Here is a 16,690-nt window from a genome sequence, read left to right as displayed (position 1 = left end):
CATTAATGATAAGGAGATTGGGCAATTTATTTAGTGGTTATTGAATGAATGGATATAATTATGAAAACCTAGGTCAGATTGTTGGTTTTAAAACTGCTGAGTCTTAGATTTGATTCACCTAGATAAGGCCTGGCAAACTCATTACAGTACACGTGGCAACCATATGCCTGCTCACTGTACTGGTAAGCATTCTGTTCTCACATGTGGAATCAAATGGAAACAGGGCTAACACAGTGGTGTCTGTCATACAGATAGCACTTGTAGGTAACACAAGAACAAGAATTGCACAGGACAAGAATCCACATACAGTTCTCTAACTACCTCACCCTGACCGCTTATACTAACATGAAGCTCACTACCTAACCAGACAGCTGATTCTTCCTCTCTGGAGGAAGAGCAAACTCTTTCTTTCTGGAATCTTTACTTATTAATATCTATTCTGTCACTCAGAAACCACATGAAGAATTATCATGTGGAATTATCATTTGCATTCAATTCTCACAGTAACTATACTTCTGGCCACTACACTAATAAAGAGATTTCATGTCTGAAAACAACTTAAAAAAAAAACCCAACGTGTATGTATAGTCTTACCTTTATCTCTCTGCATAAAGACTGAACGTCAGTGGATAACTCCACTGTCTGCTCCTCCAGTTGCTGACGACGCTGCAAATTAGTGGATATCTGCAGTTTCTCTGACTTCAGTTCATTTGTGGTACTTTTTAGGTATTGAATTTGTTCCTGCTGGTCCTGTATGAGCTTACGATTCAATTCAATCTTACTGGAAACTACACAAAAACATAATGATACAGTGGTTAGTGGATGGTACAGAAAATACTCTTATTGACATCTTTTTGGTTTTTTAAAGCATATGCAATTCACCAAAGCTGAACTTCTGTGGGCTCCACTGCTGTCCTGACCTGGCCGCTCACAGGTATGTGTGACTGAAAGAGCTCACACCACATGTGACCTACTATTCCAAGTCTGTTGCACAAGGCAAAGAAACAGAGAGGGATGCTTTTGAGAAAAGAGAATAAATATTCTGTGTGCTGGAAGGAAGAACGTTCTCTGTCCACATAATGGGGTAAAAGTTTAGTGTAGAAAGCAGGTGTCAGGAACACTGACGTCTTTGTGGGATGTGGGGAAACGGACTCTATTACCTGTATCCAGTTTGTGCTGCTTTTCTTGTTTTTCCTGGTTAACTTGTTGGACAGTTCGATCCAAGTCTATTCCTTGTAGCTTAGCTGCTTGTTGTGCAATTTTTCTCTCAACATCTTTAAGCTCCATCTTAAGAACACGACAGTTATTTCATAAAGAAACTTCGTGCATGATCATCATTCAAACCTTTCTTAAGCAAGTTCAACAGATCAAACTGAAATGAATTTTTAGTAACTTGATCTAAATGACACATGCCTTAATTTCCATATTATATGACTTAAAGCTAGGAAGGTGAGCAAATCAGCTGTGTGTACCTGAAAGGCAGCTGCCGTTTTTAACACACTTACATTCCACATTCACATCCCCATGAATCTTACTCCACTTTAACCTGCAGCAGGCTCACCTGGAACCTCTCCATGATTGTGACATCTGTCAGACACATTTTTGCACTTTCTTCTTCAGGCATTATTGTACCCAAGAGTGTTTCCTGTTCTTCTATGTCATTCTTCAGGCGCTGGATGTCTCTATTGACGCTCTGCAGTTTGTTTCTTAACTCTGGTATCTCCTTTTCCTTCAAATCAATTATGCTTTGCCTTAAGAGAGCACACAATTAAAAACCATCTGCTGTCTGCTCCTCATTCAAGGAGGTGATGCACTTCTGGCACAATTATGAGGTGACCATTTCAAAGCACCCTACAAGCAGCTAAACCCTACACACTTGTTCATGGCTGTTGGCCAGTGTTCCCCACTCTAAAATAACCACTTTTTTCTTTGTAATTAAAAAGTATCTTAGGAGGGATACATTTCGAATAGATGAGTATCTTGTTTCTCAAAATTCTGCCCACTGACGTCAGTGGCCATTAATAAATTCTGTTTGCAGTAATTATTATTAGGGTGTTTGCCAGACAGAGAGACATTTTATAAATTAACCAATCACACTCATCAAAAGCGTCAAGGTCATGAAGGACGAAGGAAAGCTGATGCCTGAGGAGGAAAGCTGATCCTGAGGAGAAATGATCAGATGAAATGTAGGGTGTGAGGTTGATCTTGAGACAGAAAAAGCACAAGAAAAGCCGGGCATGGTGGCGCACGCCTTTAATCCCAGCACTCGGGAGGCAGAGGCAGGTCTACATAGTGAGTTCCAGGACAGCTGGGGCTACAGGGAGACCCTGTCTCAAAAAAGACCAACAAAACAAAACAAACAAAAAAACAACAAGAAAAGAAACCAATCCAGCGCAATCACACCAGCATTACTTCCTGGTTTCCTGTGTATGGCAACGCAGACTGTTAACATTGGCAGAAGCTAGGTGAGGGGCGTTGTGTATTTTTGTAATTTTTCTGTAAGTAGAACATTATTTCAAAAATAAAACTGTTTTAAATTAGAGACAGGAAGGAAGGAAAGAAGCCAGATACTCAGCCAAGTGCTACATGGGCTTAAGGTCAAAAAACATCAATCTTCCTTTCAGTCACTACTTGAACTAATGAATTACTGTCTCTATACTTACTCTTGATGACAAAACTGTGAGGCAAAATACATGCATTCGATCTTTTTTAAAAGAAGTTTATTTCTGCGGTAAAAGAAAGATTAATGGAGCCAGAGTAAGCCCTGAGGCCCAGAACAAAAGAAATTGGTTAATTTTGGCCAACTACATGGTCTTGAACTCCAAAAGTAAAGTATAATCAGAAAGTAAAATGATTAACATGCTTCTTTAAGAATCTAAGGAATCACACTGCCCAGATACTAGGCTTAAGTTCAAAGTACCAGAACAATTCCCATTTGAAGATCTAGAAATAAACATCACTAAATTCCACCTAAAAAGGGTTATAGCCGGGCGTGGTGGCGCACACCTTTAATCCCAGCACTTGGGAGGCAAGAGGAAGGCGGATCTCTTGAGTTCAAGGCCAGCCTGGTCTACACAGTGAGTTCTAGGACAGCTGGGGCTACAGGGAGACCCTGTCTCAAAAAGAACAAAAAAAAAGGGTTATAAATACCTGCTAGTAATTATGTCTACTACCCTAGCTTGGTGGAGGCATATGCCACCAGGTCAAGAGGCCAAGGGCATAAACAGTAGGCCTGCCTTTATAGCTGAGAGCATAGCAAGACAAACACAAGGTAGCCACAACCCATTTTGAATGGGCTCTATCTTGTATTTTTAAAACTATTATTTCCTTTTTCTTATTTATTATCTATTTTTTTATGCGTATGAGTGTATTGCCTGCGTGTATATAAGTGCACCCCTGTCATGCAATAGCCACGGAGGACAGAAGAGGGTGTTAGATCCCCTGGAGTTGGAGTTAAGGACGGTTGTTAACCATGTGGGTGCTGGGATTTGAACCCAGATCTTCTGCAAGAGCAGCCAGTGCTCTTAACTGTTAAGCCATCTCTCTGGCCCCTTTATCCTATACTTTTTTCTTTTTTTTTGTCTTTTTGAAGCAGGGTCTCCCTTTTTGAAGCTGTCCTGGAACTATGCAGACCAGGCTGGCCTTGAACTCACAGAGATCCGCCTGCCTCTGCCTCCCAAGTGCTGGAACTACAGGTGTGTGCCACCACGCCTGGCTCCGTCCTATACTTTTAGCCACCCAACAGCCTTAAAAGTTATAGATATTGCCCTGTGGATCCATCACACTTGAATGAAAAAGGCGCAGGAGCCAGAGGAAACCACAGCTTGAATCAGGGTGCAAACCAACACCCTGCAGGACAATGGGATCTCACTAGAGAACTTCAGCCCTGCTCTGATCTTCCCTGGAAGCTGATCACTCCAGGCACAGCAGAAGCCTGAAGATTCTCCAGCCCTGCCCCAGCCATAAGTCTGAAAGTTGCATTTTCTATGCAGTGTAGAAGCCCAAGGAACACAATGTGGGACACATGGGGACTATGGACAAAGTGTGGCACCTTTCAATTAAGCTGAACTGTACTGCTTGCCTTACTTAAAAAAAAAAAAAAAGTTCTAAAAAATCCTGAATATTCTCTCCTCCCCCCCCCCCATCTCGCCTTTTGGAGACAGGGTCTCTGATAGAATATGTCAATTGCAGAAGAGCCACAAACCTCATTAGGTAAAGTCATAAATCCTTTAAAGTATTTAACTGGCCCTAAATTAGCAGCCTAGCCTTGCTCAAACCCTGAATTGGGTCACTTCCTGAACTGAGAGAGACTGTTTGTGGAGCCCACCTATCTGAGAAAAAGAGACCCTCAAGGACACTAGACCCTGGCACGGAGTTAACTCTTCCAGCTGTGTGCAGCAGGGTTCCTATATAAGACCAGACTGCTCCCCATTCAGGGTGCAGATAATCATTCCTCGAGAAACAGCTTTTATCAGAGCTTTGCTGGCTTCCTGAATTCAAGGAGCACATTCCTTGCCCGTTGCAGGTCTGGCTCTGGTTCTTGTCTCTTACTCCTCCATCTTTCCTTTAATTCTTCCTTAGCCATAGCTGCCCTGGAACTTGCTATGTATACTAGGATGGCCTCGATCTCAGAAAGATCTGTCTGCCTCTGCCTCCTGAGTGCTAGCTAGGATTAAATGTGCTCACCACCATACCTGGCTAAAATCCCAAATTCTTTTTTTTTTTTAAGACACATTAGAATTTTTTAAAAAATATTTTATTATTTTATTTTTTATGTGTATGCATGTATTGCATGCATATAGATAAGTGCACCTGTGTTGTGCTGCATGCGGAGAGGCTGTCGGATCCCCTGGAACTGGAGTTTCGGACAGTTGTTAGCTGCCATGTGGGTACTGGGATTCGAACCAGGGTCTTCTGCAAGAACAGTCAGTGTTCTTAACCACTGAGCCACCTCTCCAGCCCCTAAAATCCCAAATTCTTAAGCTTAAATTAGCATAATAAGTTTAAAATATACAATAAATTAAATTAGCTGCTAACAGAAATCTAAATAATAAACTAAAGGAAAAACCAGGAACTCAAGGGCTGGCTCCTGCATACTACAGGCGCCCACTGGCTCTCAAGAAATGTTCACTACGATCAACATCTGCCAACCTGAATGAGCTGCAGCAACAGACACTTTCTTACACAAGAGAAATTCTTATTTCATTCCTTCTAAACATTGTGGTCACAAACTGGTGGTTGCTCTTAGATTATGTGCCCAGCACCTAATATGACAGCTATGACAGAGAGCATGAGGATGACCAAGCGTTCATCTAACAGACGACAGCTTTGTGGAGAAGTACTGGCATGCACAAGATGTTAATCCTATTTTGAGATTTCTCTCCTCTCTCTCTCCTCTCTCTCCCTCTCCCTCTCTCTCTCTCTCTCTGACACAGACACACACACACCCTTCACTAATGTGGTCCAGGCTTTGGTGACTTCGTCTCTGAAGACAGACCTGAGATGCTAAAATAACTGTTCTCAGAAAAAAGTCAAGAAACTCCCCTCCAGAATGGGCTAATAAGATCTATTAGGAATTGGGCATGGTGGCATATACCTGTAAACCCAGCACTTTGGAGGTAGAAGCAGGTGGATCAACAGTTTAAGGCCATCCCTATAGTAAATTCAAGGCCAGCTACTGAAGACCCCGTCTCAAAAAAAACAAAATATTGGGGCTAGATAGACGACTCAGAGGTTAAAAGTATTGGCTGCTCTTGCAGAAGATCCAGTTTTGGGCACACACGGCAGCTAACAACCTACTGTAACTCCAGTTCCAGGGGAGATGACGCCCTCTTCTGGCCTCTTTGGGCATCGCACGTATAGTGCATTTACATACATGCACATAAAATAAAAATGATTAAAAAAATTTTTTTAAAAAACAACAAAAATCGGCCGGGCATGGTGGCACACACTTTTAATCCCAGCACCCAGGAGGCAGAAGCAGGTGGATCTCCGTGAGTTCAAGGCCAGCCTGGTCTACATAGTGAGTTCCAGGACAGCTGGGGCTACAGGGAGACCCTGTCTCAAAAAGACCGAAAAAAAAAAAAAATCTATCAAGGTTCTCTGGGTTTGTTTTCATTTTTATGATATTATGATGTCTAACTTTTTTTTTTTTCTTTTTGAGACAGGGTCTCCCTATAGCCCCAGCTGTACTGGAACTCTCTATGTAGACCAGGCTGGCCTCAAGCTCACAAAGATCTGCCTGCCTCTGCCTCCCAAGTGCTGGGATTAAGGTGTGCACCACCACGACTGGCTGATATCTAACTTTTTAAAAAATTATTTTATGCATTTGAGTGTCATGTTTGCACGTATGTTAAGGGCACTTATATTGTGCCGCACACCCATATCGTGCAATGTTTGTGGAGGTCAGAAGAGAGTGTCAGATCCCTTGGAACGGTAGTTGCAGACGGTTGTTAGCTGCCATGTGTGTGCTGGAAATCGAACCTGGGTCTTCTGCAAGAGCTTAAACTGCTGAGTTATTTCTCCAGCCCCAACATCTAACTTTTGATTTTCATAAATTTATTTTTCTCATACTTCACCAAGTTTTTAATTATTACTTTCTTTTTCTTTAACACTAAAACTTTTTTTTCTTTATTTTATGTGTATCAGTGTTTTGCCTACATGTAAGTGGACCACAGGCATGCAATGTCTGAGAAGGACATAAGAGGGCACTGGAGTCCCCTAAAACTGGAGTTACAGACAGGTGTTAGCAGCCATGTGGTGCTGGGAACTGAACTGAGGTCCTCTGCAAGAGCAGCCAGTGCTCTTAACCAATTAGCCATCTCTCCAGCCCTCTATATTATTACTTTCAATAGGCAAGTCTTAATTGTATATGTTTGTAAAGTAAGTAACATGCTTCACATATGTGGAATGATTAATCTAGATAATTAAGAGCCACTGACTTGCTGACCTACCACTTTTCCCTTGGTCTTCTGGTCAAACATGCTGCTGCTATTCTGAACTGCCTGGAATGTGCTTCCTTTGGGCAATGCATGGCTGGCCCCCTGGTTCTCCCAGCTCCCCACTCAAATGCCACAACCATGGCAACCCCCTCCACCACCTTCGGCTCTCCCCATTACCTAGCTGACTATATTCTTTCCCAGCACCAATCACCTGCGTACTACACATTTACTTTGGGGTTTATCATCCATCTTCTCACTAGCACATAAACTCACTAACAGGAATTTTATTTTGTTTACTGTTGTATTACCAGCACCCAGCAAAGTACTTAGCAAGCAAATTTACTGGTTGAGCTATTCATAGAGTTCTCATTACAGTAGTGGCATCAGGGCATATTTTATGGTGAAAAGACAAACAGTACACTAATAACTATAACCTTCTTGTCACTCTGCCCTTCACCAATAACACCCTCCACCCGAATGTCACGAACAGACCTCTATTGTAGCTTTGAAAGTGACTCGGAAGGTGTTTGACAATAGTACCCTAAACTGTAAGCTGGAAGGCCATTTAATGATCACCCTAGTCAAGCCCCCAGTTTATATGGGGAAAGTATGGCTCAGATGGGACTAGTAGCATTCCTAAAGGCAGGCATTCAGCAGAGCCAGGATCCACGATTTCAGTCACGGCTTTCTGCACACACAAAAGTACTCTTAGTTCGTTACTTTTATTCGTGGATTTATTTAAACTTAAAAAAATAAATAAAGTGTACCACTATGCCAGCAAGCTATAGTCACACCTCCTTCCAACGCTCATCAAGGAGTCGAGGGGGGAGTCAGTTACCCATCTCACTCAATCGGTTGGCCTTAGCTGCATATAGGGGAGGGGCAAAGGATGTATAAGCCAAGAATGCCAGGAGGAACCTCTCTCACCATTTTCTGTGGCTGTTGGGAAATCACAGGATCAATATTCGAGTGTGGATGCTCCAGTGCAGCCATAAATGGGGGTGCCCACTCCTTTGTAAATATACCCCTACCCTATGCTCTGTTAAAAAAAAAGAGAGAGACAGAGAATGATAGGTGTCTGGATAGAGAGATGAGGGATCTGACTAAAGCACAGGTGGATGGACTTGCACTGGGGAACGTCTTGGGATACTGACAACACAGTGGGCCTTAAATGCCCAAAACAGAGTATATGGGCTCCAGTGGGGGACTATGGGAGGGTGCTGGTGGGGACGGGGCTATTAGGATTCAGATTGTTCAAGATATTCTGTATGAAATACAACAAAACTTAATAAAAACAAAATTTTAAAATAAAAAAAAAATGTGTTTCACAATTCTATGTCCTCCTGAAAGGGGAACTTCCTCTCCCTCATTAGCCTCACCCTTCTCCATTTCTCCAAGATGGCGTTTCTGCTAGTGTTTGAAAAGCACACTGAGGTTCATCCCTAGCCTGGTCTTCTGGTTTTCATGTTTCAGTAAAAACAATCTCAGCATACATGTGTTGTCCCTTAGTACCCTGCCAACACCCTGGTCCACAACCTCTGGATGTTCCCTGGCTTCAGCTTCTACTGCTTCATGTGTGGGAAAAGAATGGCACACAAGCACCCTTGGTCAGCACACTTTGACTCTCCTCCCACTGAGATGTGAAGTCTTCTGAACACGGACAGGCTTGAAGACATGCCAAAAGAAAGTGGCAGGAGCACCACTGTGCGTTTCTGTGCCCAGGCCTGAGGAGACTCAGCTAGGGCTGGAGAAAGGCTCGGAGGTTACAAGCAAACTGCTCCTGCAGAGGACCCGGGTTCAGTTCCTAGCACCCATGCCAGGTGGCTTACAATCACCTGTAACTCCAGCTTCAGAGGGAACTGGTGCCTCTGGCCTTCACGGGCACTTGCACTCAGGTGCAGATGCCTCCCCTGACAAGCACACAATTAAAAAATAATAAAAATAAATCCTAAAAAAAAAGACTCCAAGCTTTTACTTCTTATCTCTTGGAATACTTGTACTTTGGATACTCTGTTTGGTAACCCTGTCACTTTGCTGCATCGAATCCTAGGACAAATGTGGAAGGATTTCACATTTCAGTGTTGGGCTGGGCTTCCAGGCTATAGTCAGCACCTTTCATCTTGAACGTCCAGCCCCACCAGACCTGCGGATGACTTCAGCCACCTAAAAGACCCAGATGAAAACCACTGTGCTAAGCCCAGGCCCTCACAGGACCATGGAAATGACAGCAAGTCCCGGTCCCGAGGCACTAGGCTTTTCAGTTGGCTTCAGAGCTGTGACTAGAATAAACACTACATTCCCCTTCATTCAGCAAAGTAACTGGAGCTACAATGGCGAGCTACTATGCAGCACAATCATTAAGAAACGAAACTCACTCTGTGAGGAGAGCTGTGGCAGCAGTCCTAAAACTTAATACCACGTTCATGTGTACCACCTGACACATTTCAGTATGACACAGAACTAACAACTTTGTATTTTCTCTATGTGCACTTTCTATCAATTTCAAGTTTTATCTTTGATTTTTTTCCCAAGATATTCTTATTCTTTTTGATCTCAAACTACTACTGTGTATTCGTACCACATTCTCTCTATGGCTCTATAGTCTGGTTTTTGCTCTAGATGATTCTAGCAGTCATCCACTGTTGCATAACAAAATACCCCCAAACAGAGCAGCATAAAACAAGAGCACTAATTAATCTCCCCTGGAGTTAGAGCCCAGCTGTTGGCTGGAGCCATAGTCATCTCAAGACTCACTGCTACAAAGTCTGCTTCTCTCCTCACCTGTTCAGTGCAGAGGCCTTGGGGCCTTGTCATACGGACCTCTCCATGGGCTTCTTGGAACATGCAGATTGTAAACGGGGGACAGCCATCGTACCTTAGTAATAACCTAAGCTTCGAATGGATAGGTTATCATTTGTCTCTCTTACTGAGATGGTCTCATGTAGCCCAGACTGGCACAGAACTTGCTGTATAGTGAAGGATGACCTTGAACTTGAACTTCTAATCCTGCTCCCTCCACCTCCCAAGTGCTGTGACTGCAGAAGTGAACTACCAGGTCCAGCTACTTCTGTCCTATTTCAGCAGTTACAGACCATTCCTGTCAATAACCTGAAAAGCAACGATACACGAACACCAAGAGACCAAGAGGGCCCACTGTGGAGACCACAAGGGACCAGGAGGGGCCACTGTGGAGAGCACGAGGGACCACTGTGGAGAGCACGAGGGACCACTGTGGAGACCACAAGGGACCACTGTAGAGACCAGGAGGGGCCACTGTGGAGAGCACGAGGGACCACTGTGGAGAGCACGAGGGACCACTATAGGAGCTGGTTGCCATATTGCACATCTCTGACTTTCCTTCTTTTCCTGAGACTTTCTCAGTTTTGTGGCCAATATTCTGGTTTATCTGTTTCTGGACATTTCCCGACCCAGATCTACTCAATGTATTAATATACGATTAAATCTCCTAAGATAGGCTCAGCAACTACATTAGGGTGGCTTCTTGTCACCTATTGAGAGTTACAGCAAAGCCTGAAAACAGTATCTTCCCAATTATGGGAACCAACCCCACAAGTAACTCCTGAAACCCACAATAACTTTTGGTGGCAGCCTGGGCCTCACTCCTCTTCTTTGCACACGGCTCTGACCCCTCTTCCCTTTCCTTCTGTAACGCCCCGTTCTCTAGGCTCTACATTGTTCCTTTGTCCTCAAAATACCTTTCTCTTTTTAAAACTTTTTTCATTTATTTTTATGTGTATGAGTGTATTGCCTACATGTATGTAAGTATACTGTGTGCATGCAATGCCAGAGGCCAGAAGAGGATGTCATATCCCCTGGAACTGGAGTAATGGATGGTTGTAAGCCACCATGTGGGTGCTGGGAATCAAACCAGATCCTCTGCAAGAGCATCCAGTGCTTACCCGCTGGGCCATGGCTCCAGCCCCGCTTGTCATGCTTGTACCCTGGCTCCTTCCTTAACTAACGCATTTGTTTGATCCATTTAAAGTACTTCATCAGAACCAACTTTTGGTCTAATTCGGAGAGCTTATCTCCTTACTTAGATCATCAGCTCCTGTGTACTGTTTTACTGGTCTCTGTGGCTGGCCTCACACCTATGTTCTAGAAGATACTAGGATAGGATAGGAATCATGCATTTCCTCATGTCATTTTACTTATAAACAGGCTATTATCTAAATTTCTTGAATATATGAAAATATAACAGAAATAATCTGTGATTCTTTGAAACCGAGAATGACATACAATATACTTTAAAGGTTGTCTTTTGGGGCCAGTGAGCTGGCTCAGAGAGTGAAGGTGCTGGCCACCAAGCCTGACAGCTTGAATCAGATCCCCAGGATCCAAATAGTAGGAGAAAGAACTCCTGAGGGTCGTCCTGACTTCTGTATGTGTGCCATGGCATGCCACACCCACACAAAATGAATAAAATGTAAATTTAAAAGTTGTTTTTTGGAAGAGTGTTCTATTAAATAAATAACATGATGGGACACGCTGGCTCGGAATCCTGCATCCTGCACATGCTAGGCACTGTAGAGAGACCTTTCACAGTGACTGCTATGTGTCAATGAGAGCCCCATCCTCACCTCAAGGGCACAAGCCCCAGCATCTCGTCACGGCGCTTTTCTTTCTTCTTTAGTTCTGATTCTGTTGACTTGAGTTTATCTGGAGCAAGCCGCAGCTTGGACTGCAAGTCACTGATGACTTCCTGTAATTCAGCCTCTGTCTGGAAAACTCTCTGACAGACTGGGCAGCAGGACTGGTTTTCATCTGTTAGCTGAGTAATGAACTGGGAATAAACCGCTGTGGCTCCAGCCAGCATGGCTGTTTTAAGAAAGTCTCCAGTGAGAAAAATCACACTATAATCTAGAATTATTATTCCCACTTTATAAATATACCACAAATGAAATAAGATTCTGACATCTAAATCTTCTTCCTAAAGATATGATATATTCAGATTTGAATGATTATTTTTGGGTAAGATATAAAATACCTAACATTTTATTGAAAGCTTTCTGTGGTCAGGCACTGTTTATACTTATAATCTCATTTAGTCATCTTTAATATCCTATGTGTTGGGGGGGCTGGAGAGATGGCTCAGCAGTTAAGAGCATTGACTGTTCTTGAAGAAGACCTAGGTTCAAATCCCAGCACCCACATGGCAGCTAACAACTGTCCATAACTCCAGCTCCAAGGGATCTGATGTCCTTTGCACAGCACAAGTGCACTTATATATATATGCAGGCAATAAACTCATACACATGAAATAATATTCAAAAAATATCCTGGCATGGATTTGATCAAAACACCCATATTCATGTATGAAATTCTCAGTAAATTATTTATTTAAAAAAAATTACCAGCTGGGTGTGGTGGTGCACGCCTGTAGTCCTAGCACTTGGGAGGCAGAGGCAGGTAGATCTCTGTGAGTTCAAGGCCAGCCTGGTCTACATAGTGAGTTCCAGGACAGCTGGGGCTACAGGGAGACCCTGGCTCAAAAAGACCCCCCCCAAAAAAAATAATAATTTTAACTGAATATTCCTAATAGTACATTTTATTCATTTTTATTTATTTCTTCATTCATTCATTCATTCATTCATTCTTTCTTTCTTTCTTTCTTTCATTCATTCATTCTGTGTGCATGTGTGCAAATTTCATGGTGTGATTGTGGAAAACAGAGGACAAGCTGAGTCTGTTCTCTCCTTCTACCATGTGAGCCCTGGGGTTCTAATGCAGGTTTGTTTCATGCTTGGCAGCAAGAGCCATCTTGCTGGTCCAATGGCAGATTTTCAACTGCTCCCAAAACAAAAGCATAGGAATGTGGCGTGATGCAGAAGGTAATTAACTTGATTCAGACATTATACTGTGCATCCATATTTCAAAGAAAATTTGTTGTTGAATTAAAAATTATTAGAACATAGTATTTTTTTCCTTTTCAGGCAAACTGTGTCAAATAAAACCATATAAAGTAAAAAAAAATCCTATGTAGTATATTTACTTTTATTTTCATTTTACAGATGATGAATCTGAAATATAGGAAGGTTACAGTAATTTGCCCAAAGTCACATAGTAAGCTATGTATAGCCAGAAATGAACTCTAAAGTCTCCATCCTTGAGATGAAGAGATGGCTCAATGGCTTAAGAGAACTTGCTGTTCTTGCAGAGGACCTGAGCTCAACTCCCAGCAATCATGCTAGGTAGCGCACAACTGTCTATTAACTCCAGTCCCAGGGGATCCAACACCTCTGGCCTTTATGGGCACATGCACTCACATGTGCAAAACCCATAAGGAATAGACACACATCCATACACATAAATCTAAAACAATTTAGAGGGGCTGGAGAGATGGCTCAGTAGTTGAGAGTGCTGGCTGCCCTTGCAGAGGACCCAGGTTTGATTCCCAGCACCCACAGGGTAGCTAACAACCATCCATAACTCCAGTTCCAGAGGATCCAATATGCCTTCTTCTGACCTCCTCGGGCACTGCATGACATAGGTGCGCTTAAACACATGCAGGCAATACAGTCATACACATAAAATATAAAAAAAAGCCAGGTGTGGTGTGGTGGCACATGCCTTTAATCCCAGCATTCGGGAGGCAGAGGCAGGTGGATTTCTGTGAGTTCAAGGCCGGCCTGATCTACATACTGAGTTCCAGGACAGCTGGGGCTACAGGGAGACCCTGTCTCAAAAAAGACAATAAATAAATAAAATAAAATAATTTAGAAAATAAATCTTAAAATCTCTTATCCTTAGCAGTTACATGTGAATGAAAATTCAAATGGCAAAGTGCCTTGCCATTACAAGTAATTTATATTAAATATTAAATACAAGTAACTTACCGCGCTGTTTTGAGGATTTTTCAATTTCTTCTTTAAGTCTATCTAAATCACTTTCAAAGTCCTGGCTACCACAAACATCAAATAGCTTTTCTTCATAACTGGACAACTGTTCTTCCTTTTTCTTTAGCTCATTATTTATATGATTTTTATTTTGCTCTGCAGAAGCTAGTTCTTTGCTAAAATAAAAACAAGTATCAGTACTATGAAAATTTTGAGAAAGAAGAGACAAGACAAATTTGGCCAAAAAAAAAAAAATCATTAAAAGGATTTGGTATGCCCAACACTTTGGAGGGGAGTGTGTGCTGTGACAGAACTCAGGAGTACTAAGCATGCTAAGTACACACTCTACCACTGAGCTATACTCTAGCCACAGTACTTTCCTTAGAAATCAGTAACAAGTCTACTCTGGCTTAATGCTCCCCTAGGACACAGACTCACCTGCTAATCCTAGGTTTGCAGCTGCTCCCCCAAAAATGTGCAAAGGCAGAATTACACTTGATTTCTGGAGCTCATGGCCTGACTCTAGGTTGTAAGCCTCAGCAGGCACTCAGTACTGGAGAGAGGAAGCAGGACAGTCTCCTAACCTCTTCCTTTGGCCTCGTCCACAGTATGGCTTCCCTACTCTATGTCCCTTTTGTGCTGTCGTCATCTGCTAACCCCCATCACTTATTCCCCATCATTCATCAAAGACTTCACTAATTACAGCTTATCTCCACCCCAACTCTTAAACAACATCCCAGACAACCTCAATGCTCACACGTATCAGATGAGACTCATAATCAATTTAATGTAATGCACTCGGCATATTCTTTGAAATGAAACCAAAAAGAATGTAACAGAGTTGATGGCACAAATTACTATTCTGAGACATCTGCTTCAGAAAATGTGAGTGTGCACGTGTCAGAAAATGTGAGTGTGCACGTGTGCTTCATCACGCCACCCCCGTGAGTCAGAGCAAAACCTGGGAAGAATACAGAAGATACTTCCTCATGCTGGGCATGTCTCCTGAAGGTCAGAGATCTAGAGTTAAGTGCAGTCTTCATCTCCTTTAAGCTGCACCAAGCACAGCCAACCCTTTCCTTGAAGAATGTCTTCCCCGGCACCCTAGCCCCACTCTGCTTGGCTCGCCTGCTTTCCTCGGAAGTGCCTGTTTCAACCAGTAACTCTTCCTTAGCTCGCCAGCTCTGGTCTTTCCTGGCATGTAGCCATAACATGTGGTCTTTCCTGGCATGTAGCCATAACATGTGGTCTTTCCTGGCATGCAGCCATAACATGTGGTCTTTCCTGGCATGTAGTCATAACACTTCTTCATACAAGTCTTGAAATGTTTTCACTGCATTTATCAAGTGGGCAATGGCAGGCACGTGAGAGGTCAGAGGACAACTTATGGGAGTGGGCCCTCTCCTTCTTCCATGTGGGTCCCAGGATCAAACTTAGGTCACCAGGCTTTGTGGGGGGCCTTTATCCACTGAGCCATCTTGCCTGCCCTCGTTGACAACTCTTTCAAGGTGACATGTTTATAGTGACTACTCATTTATTCTTTATACTGCAACAACTCTCCATCTCCTGAACATCATGACTCTATTTACTACAAGACGCTTCCACATGGAGCACAAATTTGAGCCAGGCGTGGTGGCATACACCTTATAACTATAGCACTCAGAAGGCTAAGGTAAGAGGATCTGAAGTTGGAGGCCAGCCTGGGCTACATAGTGAGACCCTTTCTCAAACTCAAAAAGAAAACACCACGAATTGAATATAGCCAAGCCGAATCTACTATCTTCAAATACTTTATCCTCTTATCTGACTGCCATCTGAGCTAACACCTGAGAAAATCGTGAGCAATGGGCTAGTCACAGAAATAAATCTTCATAATGTTCATCCTCTTCTACAAAATGTTAAGGAGTAAGAGAACCCAATCACCACTCTCCATTATAAATTGCAAAAACAAGTCAATTGAATGTGGCATGCCATTTTCTTTTTCTGTTTTTCGTTTTGTTTTTTTTGAGACAGGGTCTCCCTGTAGCCCCAGCTGGGTGGCATGCCATTTTATAACAACAAATTGTTTTAGAACAACTAACACAAAAAGCACGGGTAGTTTGAGACAGCACAGCAGCTAAGAACACTGACTGCTCCTGCAGAGGACCCACAACCACCTACCACACCAATTCCAAAGGAATCTGATGCCCTCTGACCTCCAAAGGCACCTGCATGCATATAACTCACACAGGCACACATGGACATACACATAATAAATAAATCTTAAAAATAAAAGCATGAAATAAGATTTCTACCCCAGTGGCAATGTTCCAACAACTCACTTCAATTTGGCAAGCTTGTCCCTGGTCTGATTAATTTCTTTTGCTTTAGAGTGAAGCCAGTCTTCAAGCTGGTTTTTGTTAGGAAAATACCCCAACAATGAGGTTAGTTCCTCACTGTGCCTAGACTTTATTTTTCTGATTTGTTCATCTTTGTCAGCCTATAGTGAAAACAGAAGCAAAACAAACAAAAACAAACTTAAAAAAAAAACCAAGCCTGTATATGCACATATTTTCAAAAACAATAAATTCTGGAGGCTAAGCTGGCTTGGCAGGTAAAAAAGTCCGATGACCTGAGCTGGATTTCCTGAAACCACGTAGAGGGGGAAGGACAACTGACTCTGCGAAGCTGTTCTCTGACCTCTACATGCACCCCACGGCATACATGTACACACAGGTGCGCACACACACAACTAAGCTTTTTAAAAAATTAAGGCAAAGCCTGGCGTGGTGGCACACACCTTTAATCCCTGCACTCGGGAGGCAGAGGCAGGTGAATCTCTGTGAGTTCAAGGCCAGCCTGGTCTACATAGTGAGTTCCAGGCCAGCTGGGGCTACAGGAAGACCTTGTCTC

At 42.9% G+C, this 16,690-nt stretch overlaps 1 protein-coding gene across 1 annotated transcript in view; it reads right to left on the bottom strand.

The window, feature by feature from the left end:
- Rad50 (RAD50 double strand break repair protein) overlaps nucleotides 1–16,690 on the bottom strand; it is a 67,711-nt gene that overhangs the window by 34,684 nt on the left and 16,337 nt on the right. The window contains exons 11-16 of the mRNA XM_008849317.2: nucleotides 16,120–16,277; nucleotides 13,799–13,974; nucleotides 11,543–11,780; nucleotides 1,562–1,751; nucleotides 1,161–1,287; nucleotides 595–788 (exon numbers count right to left, since the gene is read on the bottom strand). Of these exons, the coding sequence (XP_008847539.1) occupies nucleotides 595–788; nucleotides 1,161–1,287; nucleotides 1,562–1,751; nucleotides 11,543–11,780; nucleotides 13,799–13,974; nucleotides 16,120–16,277 (1,083 nt within the window). The remainder of the gene's footprint in view (nucleotides 1–594; nucleotides 789–1,160; nucleotides 1,288–1,561; nucleotides 1,752–11,542; nucleotides 11,781–13,798; nucleotides 13,975–16,119; nucleotides 16,278–16,690) is intronic.

The sequence above is a fragment of the Nannospalax galili genome, unplaced genomic scaffold (genome assembly GCF_000622305.1).
Source record: "Nannospalax galili isolate Female #2095 unplaced genomic scaffold, S.galili_v1.0 scaffold424, whole genome shotgun sequence".
Taxonomy (NCBI): domain Eukaryota; kingdom Metazoa; phylum Chordata; class Mammalia; order Rodentia; family Spalacidae; genus Nannospalax; species Nannospalax galili.
This window is presented reverse-complemented; position numbering and strand designations above follow the sequence as displayed.